This window comes from Brassica napus (genome assembly GCF_020379485.1).
Source record: "Brassica napus cultivar Da-Ae chromosome A1 unlocalized genomic scaffold, Da-Ae chrA01_Random_11, whole genome shotgun sequence".
Lineage (NCBI taxonomy): Eukaryota > Viridiplantae > Streptophyta > Magnoliopsida > Brassicales > Brassicaceae > Brassica > Brassica napus.
In genome coordinates this window covers 49,860-72,093 of record NW_026013894.1, presented here as the reverse complement: position 1 = coordinate 72,093, position 22,234 = coordinate 49,860, and the positions used below count along the sequence as shown (strand labels likewise).

Here is a 22,234-nt window from a genome sequence, read left to right as displayed (position 1 = left end):
TTGACGTTACAGCTCATAGTATACTTACTTATCTCAAGTTTGGTCTCGACCATAAAGACTTTCTATATTTCGGTTACTAAAGTTAGTACGTATATTTACCAATGCCACTAATGGGATCGATTGGGAAATGTTGCACGTCTGAAAAAATATTAAAATATATTCAAGCGAAAGACATTTCATATCAAATAAGAATAATAAATATTTGATCTAATACGTTGTTTTACCTGACTGCTCGTTAAAGCTATTTTTCCGCTGTAATTACAAAACTCTTCTACAAGTCAGACCATCTTCATGTAACATCATTTTCATCTTCTAATGGTGGATTAAACTTATTCGTCTAAATAAAAATAAAAATAAAAATGTGGATGGATGTCCAACTATAGCCAACACAAAACTAATGTTCATCTTCAAATGTCTCCACACAAAACTACAATTTGTCTGAGATCTTCAATGAAAAGCAACAAAAGAAAACGGATTAACTTAGATTTGACAGAACATAGGACTCTCGACATGATCAAAATAGACTTCGCTGTAATAAGAAAGACTTCCTAATTCTCTAACCACAACTTTTTGGGCTTTGTTTTCCTTGAGATTGTAATTGATGAAAAAGAACGGGGCCTTATTGGAAGAGAAAGGTGAGAATATAAGCTCACCAGTACTAACTGTACCCCTGAACCTGAATCCATGGTTTTTTCCAGCTAATTCTCTCAAAAAAGGAACAAAAATTGAAACTTTAGACCATTCTTGCTTACTGGCATCTTCTAGAACCCACAAGTGAACTTCAGTGTAGTTAGGGGTAGGCCACCTAGTTGTAGCTACCTTTCCAGTGTAGTTCACTAGACAATGGATATCCTCAGGCAACTTAACGACATTAAACTCTTCAGATATCAGATCGAAGCTTATCAAGGCTCCTTCATTTTTTATCCAAGCATAATAATACAGTACCCCATTTAAACATATCCCTTTATTAGTAAGGGAAGAAGGAGTAGGAGGAAGATGAGGATGCTTACACTCAACCATTCTCCATTTTTGTTGGGCAACTCCTAGAGTGTACACTTGATGATCTTTGGCCACAACTTGTGATTCGCGTTCTTGACGACCTCGTAGTACTGTCAGGCACAACACTTTGTATGCATCATTCACTGGATCATACCCAAAAAAGGATAACACACCTCTTCTTCTAGTTTTGAGTCTAGGCAACGTTACGAATTGGCCCGTGGTAGGGTTTCCTATCATCACTCTAGAATCCATTTGACGGCAGATCAAGCCACGGATTGGGGGAGAAAAAGCATGCACATGGTAAAAATCAAATCAGACCATTGAGAGGTCTGTAAGCGTTCATTGGATTCCATACGACATACCCGATCGAACCCCTTTCGAGGTTCTCAAGTGTACTCCTACTGTTTTCTTCGTGTTGTTTGGACTCCTTAGACCATCTCCAATGTATTTTACTATTTTCACCTCTAAAATATGAGAACTCTATAATAGAAGTGAGATATGCTCCAATGTATTCCCCTAAAATAGCAATAAAATTGCCAGTTTTAACCTTCGGCAGATGTGACAATCGAGGGGGTGGGTGAAAAGTGAAAACCAGGATTGTCCGATTCCCTTTGCAAAGTAAAGGTTTGTCTATCTTCCAATTTGGGCTTGGGCCCTGCACCTATTTAATTTTTGTGAAGATGAGAAAAAGTTTGTTATTACTCTGTTGACCCAACCACTTACACACAACCGATTATACAAACCACATTTGACCAGTTAAACTATTTCACATAATCTTCTCTTTCAAGATGAGAATATTGAAAAGAGACTCATCTTGCTGATTTAGAAGGTAAACAACTGAGTAGGCATCAGTGGCGGAGGCACAAAATTATTTCACAAGGCTCAATTTGATTTTACATGGGTCACTAAACTAATTTAATCAAAAAATATATTGACTTTTTTGCCATAGTTCAAATGGGTCCCATCCTGTTACTACGCCGGCTCCGCCACTGGTAGGAGCACAAAGCTTTTGTGACCACATTGTCTTAATCTAATGTTTTGTTTTGTCTTCAGGTGTTCTTAAATTGATTCCGGTCATAGCATCCACCTGATAAAACTAATTTCTGATGTTGGATTTGTTTACAACATCAGCAAACAAGTTACAACAAAACAAAATATCAAACATGCTATTAGCCACAAATAAAAGAGCAAACCAAATAAACATAAACCAAAATCTATATTATTAAAGTTGACGTACACAATGAGATTCTTTGAAAACTTGAATAGTAGTTTTAATAAAATTTGTTTGGATATATGAATAGCAATATCTATTAATTGTATTTCCATATTTCACTTAATTGAACAATTTCATTAATTATATTACTTTAACAATAATTCACATCATTAATTATATTACCATAATAATATGAATAGTGCATATTTTTATTTATTATTTAATCAATAATAACTTTGTGTCAATTATAAAATCAAAAATGTTAAATAACTAGGTTTTGCATATGATTAAACGTTTGGTTTAGTTTGTTTTATTAAAACATTTTTATTTGAGTTTCTATCGGTGGAAAATTACGTAGCCAAAAACATAATTCAAAGATATGTTTTTGTAAATAAAATAATAACTTAAATCAAAATAATAAAAATGTGCTACATTTATTGCCACTTAATTTTCACTCCATATAATTATTTTACTTAACAAAAAACTCTTTTTATGTCACTTATTTTAGCCAAACACATAAAAATAGTTTTTTTATTAGTTTATAAAATCAGTTATAAATGAACATTATCTATCCATTTATGTACATGTTGTTTCTTTTGGGTATCGTTTTTTTGTTTTGATTATATAATATTTGTAAATTATACAAGTACTTTTTTGTAATTTTAGCAACTGTACAAATACTTAGGTATTTTGGATGACACGGGAGCAACTATTCCAAAACAAATATGGTTTTGTGTGAATCATATCATCACTTTGTTCCTTGTTTTTATTATCAACATTAGTTTATTCACAAACAATACGAATCACACAAACGGATTATTCAGAAAACATTGAGCTAGGGGATGAATGAACATTGGGTTTAAGAATACTAGTGAATATGTCAGCGAGATTCAAGTGTAGGTCATGATATACATTCTTCTTCTGTTGGATGTGGGAACATTTGTTGATTATACATTGTTAGTACGTAGTTTTACCTGACTGCTCGTTAAAGCTATTTTTCCGCTGTAATTACAAAACTCTTCTACAAGTCAGACCATCTTCATGTAACATCATTTTCATCTTCTAATGGTGGATTAAACTTATTCGTCTAAATAAAAATAAAAATAAAAATAAAAATAAAAATGTGGATGGATGTCCAACTATAGCCAACACAAAACTAATTAATGTTCATCTTCAAATGTAAATCAAATGTCTCCACACAAAACTACAATCTGTCTGAGATCTTCAATGAAAAGCAACAAAAGAAAACGGATTAACTTAGATTTGACAGAACATAGGACTCTCGACATGATCAAAATAGACTTCCATGTAATAAGAAAGACTTCCAAATTCTCTAATCACAACTTTTTGGGCTTTGTTTTCCTTGAGATTGTAACTGATGAAAAAGAATGGGGCCTTATTTTGGGAAGAGAAAGGTGAGAATATAAGCTCACCAGTACTAACTGTACCCCTGAACCTGAATCCATGGTTTTTTCCAGCTAATTCTCTCAAAAAAGGAACACAAATTGAAACTTTAGACCATTCTTGCTTACTGGCATCTTCTAGAACCCACAAGTGAACTTCAGTGTAGTTACCGGTAGGCCACCTAGTTGTAGCTACCTTTCCAGTGTAGTTCACTAGACAATGGATATCCTCAGGCAACTTAACGACATTAAACTCTTCAGATATCAGATCGAAGCTTATCAAGGCTCCTTCATTTTTTATCCAAGCATAATAATACAGTACCCCATTTAAACATATCCCTTTATTAGTAAGGGAAGAAGGAGTAGGAGGAAGATGAGGATGCTTACACTCAACCATTCTCCATTTTTGTTGGGCAACTCCTAGAGTGTACACTTGATGATCTTTGGCCACAACTTGTGATTCGCGTTCTTGACGACCTCGTAGTACTGTCAGGCACAACACTTTGTATGCATCATTCACTGGATCATACCCGAAAAAGGATAACACACCTCTTCTTCTAGTTTTGAGTCTAGGCAACGTTACGACTTGGCCCGTGGTAGGGTTTCCTATCATCACTCTAGAATCCATTTGACGGCAGATCAAACCGCGGATTGGGGGAGAAAAAGCATGCACATGGTTCTTCTTCTCCTTCTTCTCTGGAGTTATGTTTACCCTATGACTGTCAGAAGATGGATCAACCTGGGAACATGAATGTAAGAACTGCACTGTCATGCCGGAGCTGAAAACTGTGAAAAGAAGCCGAGGTGGAGATCGAGCCTGCAGGTACTGACTGATAAAATATTTGCCGCTGATTATGGATAACCATTTTTTTGAAACGAAGACAAGACCAGCTACAGATTTGGTCGGAACTTTCAGGAGAATCTCTACGATTAGATCTAGAGGAATAATCGAAAACGGGTCGTTTTCATCTTCCTTCAACGTAAGACATTGTATCGTCTCCTTCCTCTTCACCCTCTTCATGGTTCTATATCTCTTTAAGACCTAAAACAAAACGAAACCCTAGTAATAAATAGTTTCGTCAACATTACCGGTTTCACCAAGGCGGTTCGTATTAATTAAGCTCATAAACCGCAAAACTGTATTTCCGGTTAATGAAATTCAATTTCGGGTACGAGTATATATCGTATAGCACAACCGGGCCAACATGTGGGTTTCGCATTCTCATGTGGCTTCGTTTCTAAACGCAATTTTTATCACCTCTTCTAATGTCGTTTCGATCCCTAAGTAGTGAGACTGTAACCTATTTGTTCCAGTTTTACGATAAGTCGTCAGAATCAGCCCTTGCTGAGTGATGTTAATTTGTTTTGTTTCTTGAGTACATGCTGAGTTGCGTTTGGCATGATTTTAAAAATCTCAACCAGACTGAAGCAGTTTTTGTATTGACTTAGGAGAGACGTATTTGCTGAGCCACTAATCATCACAGCTTGCGAGTTTTTGGAGCAGAATGCCTCAAACTTCTCCCTTCTCCCTTGTCGCCTTGCCTTTTCTTGATTCTAACTATTAAAGATCTTCAAGTAGTAAAATAGACATATTATAAGTTTTGTTGGAATGCTTTTTCCCATGTATAAGTAAACTTTAATTGAATTTTTTTATGCCAGGCCTTGTTTTAAATTGTAAGAAAGGAGAATCAAAGTTTAAGCCACTTTACAACCCTTTTCTTTGCACCCTGTCCTTTGGAAGCGAATGTAACTGCTACGATATGACTCATCTTCAAATTACTGTCTGTTGCTTTTCCCATTCGTTTTGTTCCATTCTTCTTAGATTCAGACCGGATCTTTCCTGTCCTTTTGACCAAGAGCTGTATCAAAACTGTGACTCTAAGGATGGCACACTCGCTAGAGAAAGTTATTTGTGTAATTTCTATTTGTCTTGCCATAATATGGTTTATGACAAAATAGTAGCACAAGTATTGCATACCTTTTGATTCTGTCATCTTGTGTATCGAAAGGGAGACCTTCACCCTGCCTCTATGCGATCAGAAAGTTGGTTGATCGTTCCCATTTGCAGGGTTCAATTTATGTTAAAGGACTCTTTGCAGGCTGTTGTAACCAACCATCTGGTGGTTAGAGGTAGCTATCGGAGCTTGAGCTTGATGGAACATCGTGAAAGATTTGGGGCAGTACATTTTCATTCTTGAAGGTCGTTCTATAACTGATTTTGTGAATTCCACTGAAGGTAATCTTGACGACTTGACATTAGTATTGCACTCTGTGAAACAGAACGATAGAGGAATGTCTATCATCTGTAGACATAGTATCTCTACCCCTGGCTGCTGTAGATGTGCCTGTCGAAGTTAAGCGATTGTTGCAGCTGCTGGTTAAAGTCTTTGACCAGTTAGCTACTAATGATGTATCAAATAAGTAAGAAAAAAAAAAAAGATGTATCAAATAAGTTTTGTGGATACGGTAGTGTCGGAGGTCTCGTCTTATGTCGCAGACAATGTAGATTTCTCTTTAAAGAATAAACTTTTATTTTTGTTTGGTCATGATGTTCAACCACTATTGCTCTGCTGTTGCTTGGAGTTGTTGAGCAGGCTACTCGCGGCATGCCGTTGGGTGTGAGGGGTTTTTATACAAAGCCACAAGTAAACTAAGTGCTTCATGGGCCATGTCCATTTTCCAACTCTGAACTGACTCTCACATGTTGGCACTTCTGAAGGTAAATCACTTGTTTTAAATTAGTCTTTAGTTTTACCTTAAGCACTGTCTTAATTGCTAAAACTTTTTTCTACCGTGTTGCGTGGCATGGGCTTATCTCTCCCACTTCACATTGATCAGGAGCACTTCTCTCAATACCTGGATTGCATTCTGAACTTGGAGACATTAGCCATGTTCGTTTGGTTGCCGCAGGTTTCGGCGGCAGCGGCAGCGGCAGCGTCAATGAAGACAGTTGTTGTTCGTTTCGTAGACGCTGACGCTGCCGCTGCCGCATATCATATCGCGACCGCAGGTTTTATCGGCGTCAGCCGCAGGACGCAGAGTTCGGACGCTGCCGCTGCCGCCGGTTCCTGCGTCAACGAAACGAACAAAAGTTGACGCAGAATGTTGACGCTGCCGCTGCCGCCGGTACCTGCGGCAACCAAACGAACAACCCTATTATGGATGTCTTTACTGATATCGCAATGGTTACGGGAATCATTACTCTTTCACTTATGTCTTCTCGCGCAGGTATTTTTATTTAGCCCACACTTGATCATTATGTGCGTTATAGTTTTAATATAGCCTGTTAGCTTATGTTTTCCAGGATTGAGCGTTTTGCTACATCATTCACAACTGACAGCTACAATAATAATACAATCTCTAAAGGGATCTGCCTATGTTTGTTTTTGTCTTCTTTTGATTTAAACTTGAAGCCGTTCTGCAAGTGCAGGTCTGACTGTGGGCGCGAAGCTTTATTGACATTAGGTGTTTTCCCAGAGGTATGAATGTCGAACCAGGAAAAGTAATAAATAATATATGATAAAATTTGCCTGTCATTAACTGTTTTGCTTTTGGATTTGATAAGTGGTAAAACATTTCACGGTGAAGAAACAACACACATTCAATTTGTTTGAATGATCACGAAACTAAACCGTTAGTTATAATTAATGGGTACTTCTTGGGAGATTCGTGAGTAAAGCGTTGTATCTTTAGTCCCCAGTTGTGGGTAAAGCGTTGTAATTTTTCGAGAAAAGACATACTTAGCACACCACATCTTGCCGATTTGGTGGAGGACCAAAAATTGTTTTGAACTGTGAAGATATATATTGTAAATGTTTTCATAATTATATTCAGTTGCCCTGAAGGTTCTGAGGAAATTTGTTAGATCTCATTTGACTTCATCGCTTTGTGAGATTCATTCGGTAGTTTTTTGGCTGACCATTACAATTCCTTGGGGGACTTTATCTTAACATGGCAAAAGGGAAGCCTGATATGGTAAACCAGTGTATATTCTGTGCTGTCATTTAATTATTTTTGGTGCACCCTGATACGGTTTTGAGTATCAAAACCAGTAAGAGCAAAGAACAAGTTGAAATATGATTATATTGATTGTAGAAATTGGTTACAAGAAACTTGAGAGCAAAGATAGATGCAAGTTGCCTCTGAACTACCCATTTGTCATAACGTTCCTCCACTCTGCTCAAACCCTCATCCCTGTAACTTGATGTATCTCTGGTGGTCTTGTGAAGTGGAACAACACCTCTACAGAAACTAGAGCCAAATGAGAATAAAATAGTCCACTGTGAGTTGCAAAGTTTTCTCCGCTACAAGTGGAAGCTTCATTCTCATGACAGACCTCCTTCCCATTCATGTATATGTCTTCTCCGCACACTGCCACGACCCCACTCCGTGTAACAGCAACCAGATGTGCAGTCAGTATCATGATATAACTTCCATAATTATGTCTCCATAAGCAACATAAGTCTTTGAACATGTTCCTCCTCTTTGCAAGACCAAGCTGAAATTTGTTTTTAACCTTGTTCTTAGTCATGTAATTGCTTTCCGACCATTTGAACCATTTGATTCGCCCATTTCCACAAGACAATCGTCCATACCATTGTAAGAAGCCCGAGACGTTTACCATTGATCATAGGCTGACCTCTCTTCCTCGTCACCCCCTCTCGTATTTGCCACTGACAACTTGACAAAACTGTCCAGCTCTCTTTGCTTGATGTGCTTCTCTCTCTTTGAACTTATGTTTATGTCATTTTGCGGTTGCTTTAGACCTCCCTAACAGGTTTGAAAACACAGACATTCGCATGTGTGGAATTGGAAACGTGATTGGCATCCAAAAATCATACACTATAATCATGAAAACAGATTTAGAAAAAACTCCCACATAGTTACATGATGCATATTATACAAAACATCAAAATTTACATAACATCTTATACAAGATTTCAATACTTCCTGGTAGAAAATTTCATCAAAGTCTCAATCTTTGCAACATGATTGAGATATCTATTCGCAGCAGACAGATTGGCTCTCCTTTTGAAGCTTCTCCCACAGACACAAAAGTAGCCGAGGAGTTTGGTAATGAACAAGAATGTAATTCGGTTTACAACCGCTATTATGAAACCTTTTGTCATTCATGTACTTCACTCTTTTTACTGTCTGGTTGTATTGTTGAATCCATATCCCCATCGCCACATCTTCCAGCTTGAAAAGCTTTCACCAAAATAAATTAATAACACAGTTATTTACCATTTCTTACATTTCTCTGATGAAAATACAAAACTCACTTTAAGATCTCTTTCGCGGTGACCTTTCACCACAAACTTTGCTATATCCTGAGAGATGATGTAGCCAGGGCCATGTGCCCATGGAGGATATGAATCTAGAGGCCACTCCTTCACAAATAGAATATGTGTGATATAAGTATCTAAGAAGATAAGGCAGAGAAAAATGTTGAGAACTATTGAATAGTCACCTCTTTACGAATGTACCATTTGCTGCCTTTCTCACGGTCTGGCGATGAATCAAATGATATCAGACCATACAAAAGTGCACTAGACGGTTTGTCCTTTAGACTCAATAACAGTTCATCGATCCGAACAAAGGCATCATCGTCTGTCTTCATTATGTATTTTGCTGGAATGACTTTGGTCTGTATCAAAATGGAGAAGCATTAAAAAGATTATCTCACTCTAATGCATTGTGTAAGTAGCAACTTACCCCAAGAATGCAAAGCGCAATTGTTTTCAAGCTAAGTAAACCATAGTAATCAACAAAAGGCATAAACTGAATATCACCATATGCTTTAGCTTCTCTCCACATCTCTAAATTGACTTGCTCATTAGTGTGCTAAACCCAAAAAACACCAAGTTATTGCTAAGAAATGTACCCAAAAAAAAACAGAGAGAAAACGTTGACTTGCAGAAGTACTTACAAGGCCAATGAGAAACCGAACAGCAACTTCTCCAGATCTTACTGCCTCATATTGCATCCAAGACCTTCTCAATGCCATACGTCTCTTAAAGTTATTTCCAGTGGAGAAAACACCAACCAGCAATGTTATCCTTGTCCCGGAAAGAGATGGAGCTTTCAGCTTCTCTTCTATGGCTAAAGAAGAATGATTCTCATCAGGAACAGGCAGCCTTGTGGCTGAAGCAGATAACAGTTTCAGACCACCTGAGACTTTCACAGCACTAACTAACCACGGCTCAAGCTTCTGCAAAGACTTTGTAGAGTCATTCTTTACCTCCCTGTAAGGAAATGAAGTCTCGTGCCGCCCGTTAACAGTCATATGAAAACCTTCTAATCCAAACCACAATGTTGCAGTGAAGGGACTCCCTTTGAGAAATGGAAAATCATCCAAAGTGATTCTACTTGTCTGTTCGTTGCACAGAGGAAGCTCATCAACTACAATATAATTCTTAAATGTTCCATGACTTGGACATCTCACTTCCTCTCCCCACCCGGACCTTTCTGTCCACGTGTTTTGCACTATGGATTGCTTAGAGAAGTTCACATCATAACGCAAGACGCCTGAGCCTAGGAGGTGAATCTGGAAGCTTCTCGAATGTTCATCAGGAACACCAACAAATGTTATAGAAGAATCTTCAGTTAAACCACACGGGAGCTCAAGAACAGGCCTTGAACCGGACAAATCCACGTCAGCTGCATTTACAAAGTCCGGACAAGTTCTTCTAGAGACCATACCAGAAGCAGAAGGTAGTTTCTCTTTATTGATCAGAGAGACTAAGTCTTTTATTGCCAGTGCAGCCTCTTCGACCCCCTGACCAGTTTCTGGCAAAGCATCACGCCTTTCGAGAAACGGACGCATGAGAGACCATGCAAGAAACACGTTAGACTCATCTTCTTCTTTGTAAAAGCTACTGTTTGAAAAGAGGTAATCAAGATCTTCCATAGTGATCAAATGTGGCTTCTGAACAACAGTACTCTCTTCTTCTATATCAAACTCATCCACAGTCTGATTCTTCTTTGTAAGTTTGTGACCAGGTTGAAGGATGATGAGGATCAATGTAAGAACCATGACAGAGATTCCCGCCGACAAGTTCCTCGTTCTGACTGAAGTGAACCCAAACTTGAGTTTCACCATTGACATAGACTGCATCATCATTACTCACATAACCACCACCTAATAAAAAAAATACAGATTCCGTATTAAAGTTTGATAATCATAATTAAACAGAGAAGAACTCGAACAATGGTCAACGATCTAAAACTTCGAATTGGTGCAGGAAGGAGCAGTCTTTGATGGATACAAGTAGACCCATTAGCAAAAAAAAACATAGCTAATTATATTTTTTTATTAATACAGTAAGCTTTGAAAATGAAGCTAACAGTGAGAGTTCTGGAAACACCTCGTTTTAAGAACTGATTGGTTGTGTTTAAAGTAAACTTTGTAAGCTTACCTCGTTTTATATTGATGTATGTAAAGAGATCATCGATCCAGGATCAGTTGAAGTTGCAGAACAACAGAGGGAGAGAGGCAAAGGCAATAGCTAAGCTGAAACAGAGGATCTTAGCTTAGCAGAAAAACGGCGTCGTATCTTTAGTATGGAAACGACGTCGTTTATTTGTAAGTGAAACTTACTGTTTTTGTTGTTAGCAGCGAGACGATGTCGTTCCATCTAAGGGTCTGACTGGTTCAAACGTAGCGGTTGCGGTTGCGGTTGCGGGAATTTGTGGATGCAGGCGGTTGCGGTTTCTAGCGGATTTAAGAGATTTGTACGAATGGTACTGCGGTTAAAAATTGGTGCGTTTGCGGGTGACTTATGACTGGCTAACTACCAAATGCGGTAACAGTCAAATAATAAATTAACAATATTTACATTTAATATAATTATAAAAATATAAAAAATCATAAAATTATAATAAATATAAAATTTATATTTAGAATTTATAATTTTAATTTTTTGAAAATTTATTGAAATTGTTTTTATTATAAAATTTTATAATATTAATTAATATAATATATATATTTTAATATTTTCATAATTTCAATTTTAAAATTTTTATTAAATATTTTTACTTTTGTATATATTGTTTTAAAAAAAAAAAAAAATTTACCCTCCCTCAACCGCAAACGCTAGCTGGAGCCAGCTTTTGAATTTATGAGATTTGGAGCGGTTTGAAGCGGTTTAGAGCGATTTGAGTGATTGTTGCAAACTGCCGACAACCGCTACCAACCGCAAAAGTTGCGTTTGCGGGTGGCAGCGGGAAAACCAGTCGCCCCCTAAGTGAAACGTATGGTTGAAAACGGCTTCGTTTAGTTATCTTACATTTCAATAATCTTATAAATAATTAATAAAAATATATAATAACTTTTGGTACGCTGGTTTCAATCTTCGAATAAATATGAATAGAGAGACAAACACTACCATACACTTCTCAGTTGATAGTGTCCTACTAGTTAAAAAAACAAACTAGAACAAGGTTATGATGAATGATCATGTATTAACCAAGATTATAATTCTAAATCCAATTGATTCGGAAATACTAATTTCCTAATTGGCTGAAACTGGTTTTGCTCTAAAAGTCAGTAGAACCAAAATCAACAAAGTAGAGGACTATCCAGTTTACTAAGAAGCTCAGATTCAAATGTGAATATCTTTGCGAGAAGCTAATGCGTTGGTCTTTAAAAGACGTATAGTAGATTTGGTTTGGCAAAAAAGGAGAAAACATTAGAAGAAAATCAAAAGCTAAACAGAGAAGTATAGACATAGGATCTAAGCTTGGATTAACCTATAGCTCAGAAGGAAAGAAAAAGAACACTTACCAAAGACAAACAGCTCCCAAAATTATTGCTGCATATTAAATTTGGGAAAACAAAAAGAGTACTTTTAAGTTGAATGAAAAAAGTAACTGTACTGTTTGAGATCTATGTGAGGTAAGAAAGATGTATGTCTCTGTGTTTCAGACAGACACGGCTCTGTGAATTGTGATTGGTCTGTACTTTTGTACACGTCCACTTAACGGGGCATATGTAATGCATCTTTTTAACTCTTTTACCAACTAGTATTTGTTTAAATAAATCTCTAAAAGGTGTTCACGTGATGTTTCTCATCTCTAGCCCCAAACAATTTGGTTGATGTGTTTCTTTGCGAATATTAAACATTTTAGATAAATTGTACAGACTTTTCTCGTAAATGTTATCAGAACTCTAGTGAACACTTTTCGTATGCCAAATCTTTTGGAAGATTAGACATCCTTCCTTAGGTTAACCTTTTTCTTCTTCATATTTGATTTGAATTAATGCATGTATGTTTCAGCCTCAAATGTCATGAAATTTCTTGTTTGCTAGTTCTTACAACTTTTATAATTCTAGACTTCCAAAGATTAAGTTCAAACATGCTTACTTATTTTATATAACTGTCTTAAAAATGCATAGAAGAACCAGAACTATGTTCATATCAAATATAGTAAAGAATCTGACATCACATCAGTTTCAGTCACAAGCGCAACCGGAAACATCGACTGGCGGGTTCGAAGCCAGAGATAGCACATTACAACAACTGTCGCGTGGTGGTGCACGTGGAGGAAAGACAGCCGTTGGTTCGAGGCCCAAGTGGAAGAGGTTGGTGACGGATTGTCAAATTGTGCAGTTTGTTTTCAGCTTTGGGTTATCTGGTTGGATGCTCCGAGAGCATTTATTCGGGTCAGGTTGCTCCGGGATTTGGGCGTGGTGTTTCAACGCTGCTTTTAATGCTTCTCTTTTGGCTCTCTTCTTCAACTTTCATTCCAAGAACTATACCAAAAAGACAAGAGAGGGAAAAATCGATTAGATTAGTTGTCTTGAATTAATGTTGGATATTTTTTAGAGTTCTGGTCTTTGTTACTGATGGTTTGAAATTGTTTTTCTATGAATAAAGATGAGAAAATGATAATTAGTTTTGAAATGGCTTCATTGTCTCGTAGAATATTGGAATGGATTATCTCTTTAAGAGGATTATATATATGCAAAAATTCAGGTTCAACAAACATTCACCAACCAACATTTTTTAAGACTTGAACAATGAGATTAGTATGCCCTTGAATCTCCATATGCAAATGCCAAACCCAAAACATGAAGATTATAGCCTCTTTATCTATGGGGATTGGACCCGCAACAATATTATCTTTCTTTATAAAGATAGCCACAACTGTTAGAGAACTTAACCAAACTTTTATTATAATATATATATATATATATATATATATATATATATATATATATATAAATGTTCCAAAACTTTTTACTATCCTCCAAGTCTAATCTTCCTCATATTAGTCCAGGATTGACTTTGACTAAATTCATATCATCTGTGTATGAAGTTGATCGACATAGATAGTGTTGGAATTGTAAAAATGCTTCATAAACATCTTAAGCTTCATAAACCTCTTAACGTTGACTAAATGCACATCATTTTTATATATTTATATATTGTGAATGTGGTAGAAAATGTTAATTTCATAGTTATTTAAATTTTGTTTAATTTTCCGTATTTCAAATTTATCTAACCTTCAAAATTTTATTTTTAGTTATTTTCATATATATATATATATATATATATATATATATATTGCCAAAATATATTGAAAGTAAATAAAAGAAACAGTAAAGTTGAAAAAAATCGTTAAATTTAACCAAAATATTAAAAAAAATCTGAATTATTATAAAATTGAACTGAATGATATATTTTGTCTTTTATACTCTCTACTTGTCAACTTCTAGATTGGGGAGAAGATATTTTTTAGGAGAACATTTGATAGTAACCAAGCTACTTTTAAGGTTGCCTCTTTTTTATCATTAGTTGCCACTTGGTTTAAAGGCAAAATTTGGGCAATAATATGTGACAAAATCATGTTTCCCGAGCTTTACAAGAAAACTTTAAAACTTTCAAAAACTATTCGTCTACACATGTTAATGTCATGAAAATATAAGAGGGTCTTATTCCAAATTCTTTTAAGGTGCGCTCAAATCAATTCATTAATTTTTTTATCTTATTAAACAAATCTCTAATGACTAGATTGAATCTTGAAATATCATCATTCTTAGATTGAAAAATACTCTCCATAAGGTTTACATATGCACAAATTTTACAAGCATTCACCAATTAAAGTTTCTTTAAAGAGTTGAAAACTTAAATTAACCTATAACTGGTTCTTTGAGAAAATAAGCATTTGTGAATCCTTCTAGCCAAAAGTGCTAGTAAGACATTGTCAAATATATGAAAAGGACATAATGGATTGAATATTCGTAAGCCAGTAAGACATAAAGTATCGTCAAAATCACTTTTTATGTTGTACTTTGTCACAAAATGGTGTATATATATCTGCTTATATAATAAATCGTTTTTTCAAAATTTTGAATATTGATTCTGTAATCTCTAAATTTATTAATAAAATTTTCTTTTTAAGCCGGAAATTGTTTTTCCAAAACTAGTGAATTAATCAAGTTTTATCAAAAATACATAAAAGAAATAGCAAAGCTGTACCAATTTCATAGAATTAAGCAAAATAACTCAAATCCAAATTATCATAAAACTGAACCGAAATATATTTTGGATACGTTTTGGTTCAACTAAACTGAACCAGATTTTCAGTTATCCGAACCGAACTAAACGACATTTTGTTTGATTCCCAATTTCTCACTTTCTAATTATCCAAACCGCATCAAACTGATCCAGATATCCTAGTGCCAAAGCGTAAGAAGCAATCATGTTATCATCCCCAAGTCATCGACTATATATTAAATCCATGATTAAGATTCTGACGTCAAATAAGTTTCAAACGACAACGAAAAAATGTAAATGATGTATTCTTTACGATATTATCCTCCCACGTTAAGCAGGATTAGAAAAAAGTTTATGCATGAAACATTCGCTACGATATTACGTTCTCACGTTATGCATAATAAACACAATAAAATAGATTAATGATGCACATTCTTTAGGAGTTTACCTTTCCACGTCAAAGCATAATAATAACAATAACAACGCATATGCATCAATCAATCCATGAATCAAATAATATAATACGATGGCATGGGACCAACTTGAATATAGATATAAGCCAATTCGGTGAGCATCTGATCATTTCGTCTCTCTCCCGTTTCTTCCAACATCTCCCCGAGTTCAGACCAGCGCCGGGAAAGCGGAGACGGCGTGGAACCCAGCGATGCAATTGCATCGGTTTACTCCATGTTACAATATTCACGACGCAATGGCATTGGTTTACGCAATGACATCGAATTTCATTAATGATATGTATCTATTTTACGCTATAGCGTTGGTCAAAAATGAGTATTTATATATAACCTCTATTTACTATATCGTCAAACTTCAACCCCTACAAACCTAGCCGGAGAATGGAATCGGTTTACTCCACCCTAACCTACTGGCTCGTGAACCACCCCAACATTGCCAATTTTACGTGGACTGAAGGTGAAACCCTTGGCTCCACCGTCTTTTTCGTCTCCGGTGTAGTCACGGCTTATCTATCCGCCACATTCCTCCTCCGACATGTCATGGTTTCACTCCCCTCACTCGGTCCACGAATTCTCAAACCCATCACAGCCGTCCACAGCCTCATCTTGTGCCTCCTCTCCCTAACCATGGCCGTTGGTTGCACTCTCTCCCTAGCCTCGTCTTCTGACATTGTACCATCACACCCGACAGCTCGTTTCTTCCGGGCGATTTGTCTCCCTATGGACGTGAAGCCTAGCGGACCGCTCTTCTTTTGGGCTCAAGTCTTCTACCTCTCGAAGATCCTCGAGTTTGGAGACACACTCCTCATCATACTTGGCAAATCATTCCAGCGCCTCTCGTTCCTCCATGTGTATCACCACGCGGTGGTTGTGATCATGTGCTTCCTCTGGCTCCGAACCCAACAATCTATGTTTCCGTTCGGGCTTGTGGCGAATTCGACAGTCCATGTCATCATGTATGGTTACTACTTCCTCTGCGCCGTAGGAATGAGGCCTAAGTGGAAGAGGCTGGTGACGGATTGTCAGGTCTTGCAGTTTCTTTTGTCCTTTGCATTTGGCGGTTGGATGTTCCAAGAGCATGTTTTCGGGTCGGGCTGCTCCGGTTTTTGGGCTTGTGCTTTCAACGGTGTGTTTAATGCTTCTCTTTTGGCTCTCTTCTTCAACTTCCGTTCCAAGAATTATGCGAATAAGACAAGACTGGATACGTGGGCAGAAATGGTTAAAGATGTGGGTAAAAAAGCGATTAGATCCAAAAAGACTGATTAAATCATTTTGAATGGTTAAATATCGGTCTCTTGATGTGTTGTTACTCGAAATTGATGTTGGGGTAGCTCGAAATTGTTTTATTCTGAATAAGATGACAAGATATAAAAATGTCACATAAATCATGTAATGGCTTCATTGTCTGGTTCTTAGATTGCATATCTTAGGTTGGGTCATCTTTCGAATCCATACCCAAACCCTATCCGAAAAACCCGAACAGAAATCCGAACCAAAGTAGCAAAATATTCGAATAGGTATTAAGTTAGGAAAGATTGGATATCCAAATCCGAACGAATATATCCGAAGATAACCGAACATATGTACAGCATAACTCAAAATCAGATAATATACATATAATTGCAGAAAAAGTGATTTGCTAATCACTTAAAATGCATGCCAAAATTCTTATTTCATGCATTAACAAAAATTACATCCAAAATCTCAAAACAATAACTAAATTAATGTTTCTATTTTTTAAAGTTTTATCTTCAAACTTATTAATCATCCAACCTAATAAAAATTACAAAATCAGCTAAGTTAAGAATAAAATATACAGTACAAGAAGGTTGAGCAATGAATAATTATTATTTTTTTCAAAATCTAAATATTTAAACCTGACCCAATATTAAAAAAAAAAACCAACCCGACCCGATATGTAAAAATATCCGAACGGGTACTAGATCCCAATACCAAAATATTTTGAATCCAAACGGGTACGCGAACACCCATGCATAAGAATGAATCAAACATTAAATCTTAATATCTCTTATTGCTGTATCTGTCGAGCTTCCATCACACTTTCCCTATTTATAGGTTGTAGTCCACAATCTTTTTTAAAGCAGTAGTTGGTTATCACATTTACATAACGGGTTGACCTAAACGATAAAATTATCTATATATATTACCATATTACAAACTAGCCATAATACACCAAGAAATGTTGCCAAAGAAAAAAAAAAAATAAATAATACACCAAGAAAATGAGGATATATAAAAATAAATTAAATTAAACAAGCATTGAAAGCTGACTAATTCAAACCTGAACTGAATTAAATGGAACCAAAGCAAATTAACTAACCAAAACCCATTACTTTTTTTTTATGTATTTATAAATTGTGAATGGCTAAACAATTTTAGTTTCATATTTATTTGATTTTCATTTAATTTTCGTAAACCGTTTTTATTTAAATTTGAAATTTTAATACCTAACTAATTTTCATAGATATCTTACCAAAATCTAGTAAAACAATGAAGTTTCATCGAAAAATAAATAAATGAATAACAAAGCTGAGCCAATTTTATTGAATTAATCAAAATAAGTGAGAACCGAATTATCATAAACTGAACCGAAATATATTCGGATATATTTTGGTTCTCCTTTGTATTACCATAACTGAACTGAACTAAATGACAGTTTGCTTGGTTCTCAACTTCTCATGTCTCATATCCTGCATATCCAAACCGACATCGATCCAAACTAATACAGGTACGGCAACCATATGTTTCATAACATTTATACCAAAAAAAACCATATGTTTCATCATCAAGTCAGCGACTGTATCAGATCCATTAGAAAACTCTTACATCAAATAAATTTCAATCGGCAACAAAGAAAGTAAAAGATGCATTCTTTACGACACTACCTTCCACGTTATGCATATAAAAAAAAGATGCATGATACATTCGTTACGATGTTTATAACGTCCGCACGGCACACGTTAAGCATAATAAACAAAATAGAATAAATTGATGATGCACATTCTTTACGATATAATTTTACACGTTAATTCATATTAAAACACTAACAACTGTTTACGCTGAATCTTATTAATAAAAGAACATGTTCAACATATATATATATATATATATATATATATATATATATATATATATATATATGTCATGTGTGTGTGGCCTCTCTCTATTTACCATATCCTCAAACTTCAATCCTTACAAACTTCGTGAGAGAATGGCATCGGTTCACTCCACCCTAACCTACTGGCTCGTGAACCACCCCAAGATTTCCAACTTTACGTGGACCGAAGGTGAAACCTTTGGCTCCACCGTCTTCTTCGTCTCCCTTGTAGTCTCCGTTTACCTCTCCGCCACATTCCTCCTCCGACATGCCATGGTTTCACTCCCCTCACTCAGCCCCCGCATTCTCAAACCAATCACAGCCGTCCACAGCCTCATCCTCTGCCTTCTCTCCCTAATCATGGCTGTCGGTTGCACTCTCTCCATAACCTCAGACCCTACGACACGTTTTCTCCACGCTATTTGTTTCCCAGTCCATGTTGAACCTAATGGACCGGTTTTCTTCTGGGCTCAAGTCTTCTACCTCTCGAAGATCCTTGAGTTTGGAGACACACTCCTCATCATACTCGGCAAATCATTCAGGCGACTCTCGTTCCTTCACGTGTACCATCATGCGACTGTGCTGTTCATGTGTTTCATCTGGCTCCGAACCCGCCAGTCCATGTTTCCCCTCGGAGTCCTGACGAATTCGACGGTTCATGTCATTATGTACGGTTACTACTTCCTATGCGCCGTAGGATGTAGGCCAAAGTGGAAGAGGCTGGTGACGGATTTTCAGCTTGTGCAGTTTATTTTCTGCTTCGGAATATTGGCCTTGATGCTCTCTCAACATTTTTCCGGGTCGGGTTGCTCCGGGATTTGGGGGATTTATTTTACCGCTGCGTTTAATGGTTCTCTCTTGGCTCTCTTCTTCAACTTCCGTTCCAAGAACTATGTGAAGAAGACAACCGAGGTGATTAAATTGTCTTGAATTGTTTAGAGTCTCGATCTCCTCTTATTTGTTGTTACTGGAAAATGTTGGGATAGTTTGAAATTGTTTTACTATGAATAAGATGACAAAACATGTATTAAAATGTCACATAAACCATGAAATGACTTCTTTCTACGATATACAGCATTCGGCAACCAACTTTTTTTTTAAGTGACTAATCAAACATTTTAATTAATAATATCTCTAAATTATGTAGTGTATGGAGTATCTACAATCGCACTCCCCATTTCTAGTTTGTAGTCCAGAATTTTTGTGAAAGCAGTAGTTGGTTTTTAGTTTTTTACATAACGGGTTGACAAATAATAAAATTCTTAATACATCATTACAAACTAACTCTCCATAGTCCATAATACAACAAGAAAATGAGGATAGATAAAAAATAGAATAAGAATAAAGAAACTCCTGCCAACCAATCTCAGAAGAAGCTTCATGTGTATGATTTGCTGGATCCATTCACTAACAAAAAATTTGGGATGCATTGTGATTTTCATTTCGAGGTTTTAAATTATTCTATGTTGAGTCTTGACTTTGGGATGAATTGATCAGGTGTTAGCCAGAGAGACAACGTCGCTGCAAGCAAGAGAGTAGATATTATAGTAGAGACAACGGAGCTGATGCGAGGGTGGGATTCACTAATGAATAATCAATCCTTAATATGACGGCGTTTAACAGAACATTTAGTAAATCACTACTAAATCCTTACTTTGGCCCAACCCAACACAAAATTCACTAAAGCCTTGACTGTTCATAGTTATTATAAAAAAAAGATCAAAACAATTATCAAGATTTTAGAAAAATAGATTCTATAAATTTTGAAGAAACAAGTACCCATTTATGAACATGCCTAAATGTAGAGAAGTTTTAATTTGAGAGTGTTGTTTATTTTGGAACAGCAATAAGAGAGTTGGTGTTTGACTTCAACATATATCTTACCAACTTTAATAGAACTAAAATGGTAAATTTGTTTGTTACTTTATTATAGGCATGAGTTCATCTTTGACTTGTTGTTCTATTGTTTTTCGAATTTCATATTACTGTTGAAATCCAATCCATCACCTAAATTCCAAATCAACGAAGAAGGTTCTACGTGAATTTTGAAAATACATTAAAAAAGCACCAAAACTAAATAGTTTGGTTTTGGTTAATTCCAATAACAGTTGATGAACACATATACATACAGCTTTTGGTCTTTATTTGCCACTTAGCTTATGCAAATTTGGTTTCGACTTCCATTTACAGATGTTGTATCATCCTTATTCGTATGAAATCTTTTTCTTACTGATGTATAAAACTATAAACTCTTCTTTGACTAATAACTTGTTGGCTTCATAACTACTTATGCAACTCGAACATTTTATATATATATATATATATATATATATATATTACTCTACAATATTAGATATTTGACTTCACATTAAACATATATAAACGAGTAAACGACCACGTAATTAGGACCAAGAAAATGGTAGAAGATCTCATATTCAACCATGTTCGTAACTATATTTTAATCATCATGCAAGAGAAAGTGGTTTAGTAAGATAAATCACTCACTTACGACAGTTAAAATAATGTTAAAATACATTAATTTATTATATGATGAGCTTTGGGCAAAGCTTCCCTTGTTGACTTGTCAACAAAGACACGAGACTCCAAAACGCACGAGTGGGTTGTTTGACAAACTCAAGAGCTCTTTGACTAATTTGACCGGATGATACGCCCAATTTAATATTATCTTATACCAGTCAAAATCTAACAAACAATCTTGATGTTCTTGGTTTCTCTTAGAGATACAATATGTATATTCATTAAATAATGCTCCCTAACATGTTAAGTCCTATATGGAAATTGTCGAGTCTTGTTATCTTCATGTGTGTTGGTATGTAAACTTGAACTACATGGGCTTATGTACTTTATATGGAAATGATTTGCTGGATTATTAATTATTTAGATTAGTAAATTGCTTATTACGGTTTTGATGGATTATTATATAGTAAGCCCAGTAGAGAAAACAATTCACACATCTTATTGACGTTTTCACACTTTCATGATTATTGTTTATAATTTTTTTGTTGTTGATAGCCATCGTAGATAACAAGCCCCTTTCTAAGTTGGGGCAAAATTATGTATGATGATAAAAAGCGAAAGAAGTAAAGCAGTTTTATGTGACAAAGCTGTGTTTAACGACAAAAATGTATGTCTTTAAACAAACATCATGTTTCCTTTGTGAAGCATTAAGAGAAAAGATGAGCGAAAAAGAAAAATAATTAAAAAGGAACTCGTGTTCTCCACTTTGGAGGATACCACGCATTGCTTATAATATAAGTTTGAAGCTTCTTAATTGTAATCCTAAATATTACTCTATGTTCCCTATTAGGTTGGTTTTCATTCATATTATATAACCTTTCATATTTGCTTTCACATTTAACATTCCGCCTTGCCGGTTTCACTAGGAAACGTGGGTGAATTCATATAATAAAACATATGAAGAAGCTGAGATTAATAGTTAGTATTAGAAGCTTCCAACAAAGAAACTTCACAAATACAGTACACGTTTTACGTAGTGCATACCAACT

General features: G+C 35.8%; 5 protein-coding genes across 6 annotated transcripts; 2 read left to right on the top strand and 3 right to left on the bottom strand.

The window, feature by feature from the left end:
- Nucleotides 1-480: 480 nt before the first annotated feature.
- On the bottom strand, nt 481-1,299 carry LOC106369348 (F-box/kelch-repeat protein At3g04660-like; the record flags this gene model as incomplete). Its single annotated transcript, XM_013809504.1, has 1 exon — nt 481-1,299. A coding segment is annotated over one exon (819 nt), but the record flags the coding sequence as incomplete, so codon positions are not given.
- A 2,111-nt stretch (nt 1,300-3,410) lies between these two features.
- Nucleotides 3,411-8,310, bottom strand: LOC106382091 (F-box/kelch-repeat protein At3g04660-like). The gene has a single exon (XM_013822055.3). The coding sequence runs from the start codon at nt 4,634-4,636 to the stop codon at nt 3,470-3,472; it is 1,167 nt and encodes a 388-aa protein (XP_013677509.1). The 5' UTR covers nt 4,637-8,310; the 3' UTR covers nt 3,411-3,469.
- A 126-nt stretch (nt 8,311-8,436) lies between these two features.
- On the bottom strand, nt 8,437-11,187 carry LOC106352856 (hydroxyproline O-galactosyltransferase GALT3). 2 transcript variants are annotated; one of them, XM_013792499.3, is made up of 6 exons: nt 11,034-11,187; nt 9,545-10,756; nt 9,331-9,459; nt 9,086-9,262; nt 8,898-9,005; nt 8,437-8,823 (listed from the first exon to the last, which is right to left on the bottom strand). In XM_013792499.3, the coding sequence occupies exons 2-6, from the start codon at nt 10,736-10,738 to the stop codon at nt 8,617-8,619; spliced, it is 1,815 nt and encodes a 604-aa protein (XP_013647953.1). In that variant the 5' UTR covers nt 10,739-10,756; nt 11,034-11,187; the 3' UTR covers nt 8,437-8,616. The 2 variants fall into 2 exon arrangements, with proteins under 2 accessions (XP_013647953.1, XP_013647962.1); XM_013792508.3 differs by having other exon boundaries at nt 8,437-8,814.
- A 4,520-nt stretch (nt 11,188-15,707) lies between these two features.
- Nucleotides 15,708-17,072, top strand: LOC106382103 (elongation of fatty acids protein 3-like). Its single transcript, XM_013822064.3, has one exon. It carries the CDS (start codon nt 15,971-15,973, stop codon nt 16,853-16,855), a length of 885 nt encoding a protein of 294 aa, XP_013677518.2. The 5' UTR covers nt 15,708-15,970; the 3' UTR covers nt 16,856-17,072.
- A 1,665-nt stretch (nt 17,073-18,737) lies between these two features.
- On the top strand, nt 18,738-20,994 carry LOC106369358 (putative elongation of fatty acids protein DDB_G0272012). The gene has a single exon (XM_048770214.1). The coding sequence runs from the start codon at nt 18,750-18,752 to the stop codon at nt 19,635-19,637; it is 888 nt and encodes a 295-aa protein (XP_048626171.1). The 5' UTR covers nt 18,738-18,749; the 3' UTR covers nt 19,638-20,994.
- The last annotated feature ends 1,240 nt before the right edge of the window (nt 20,995-22,234 follow it).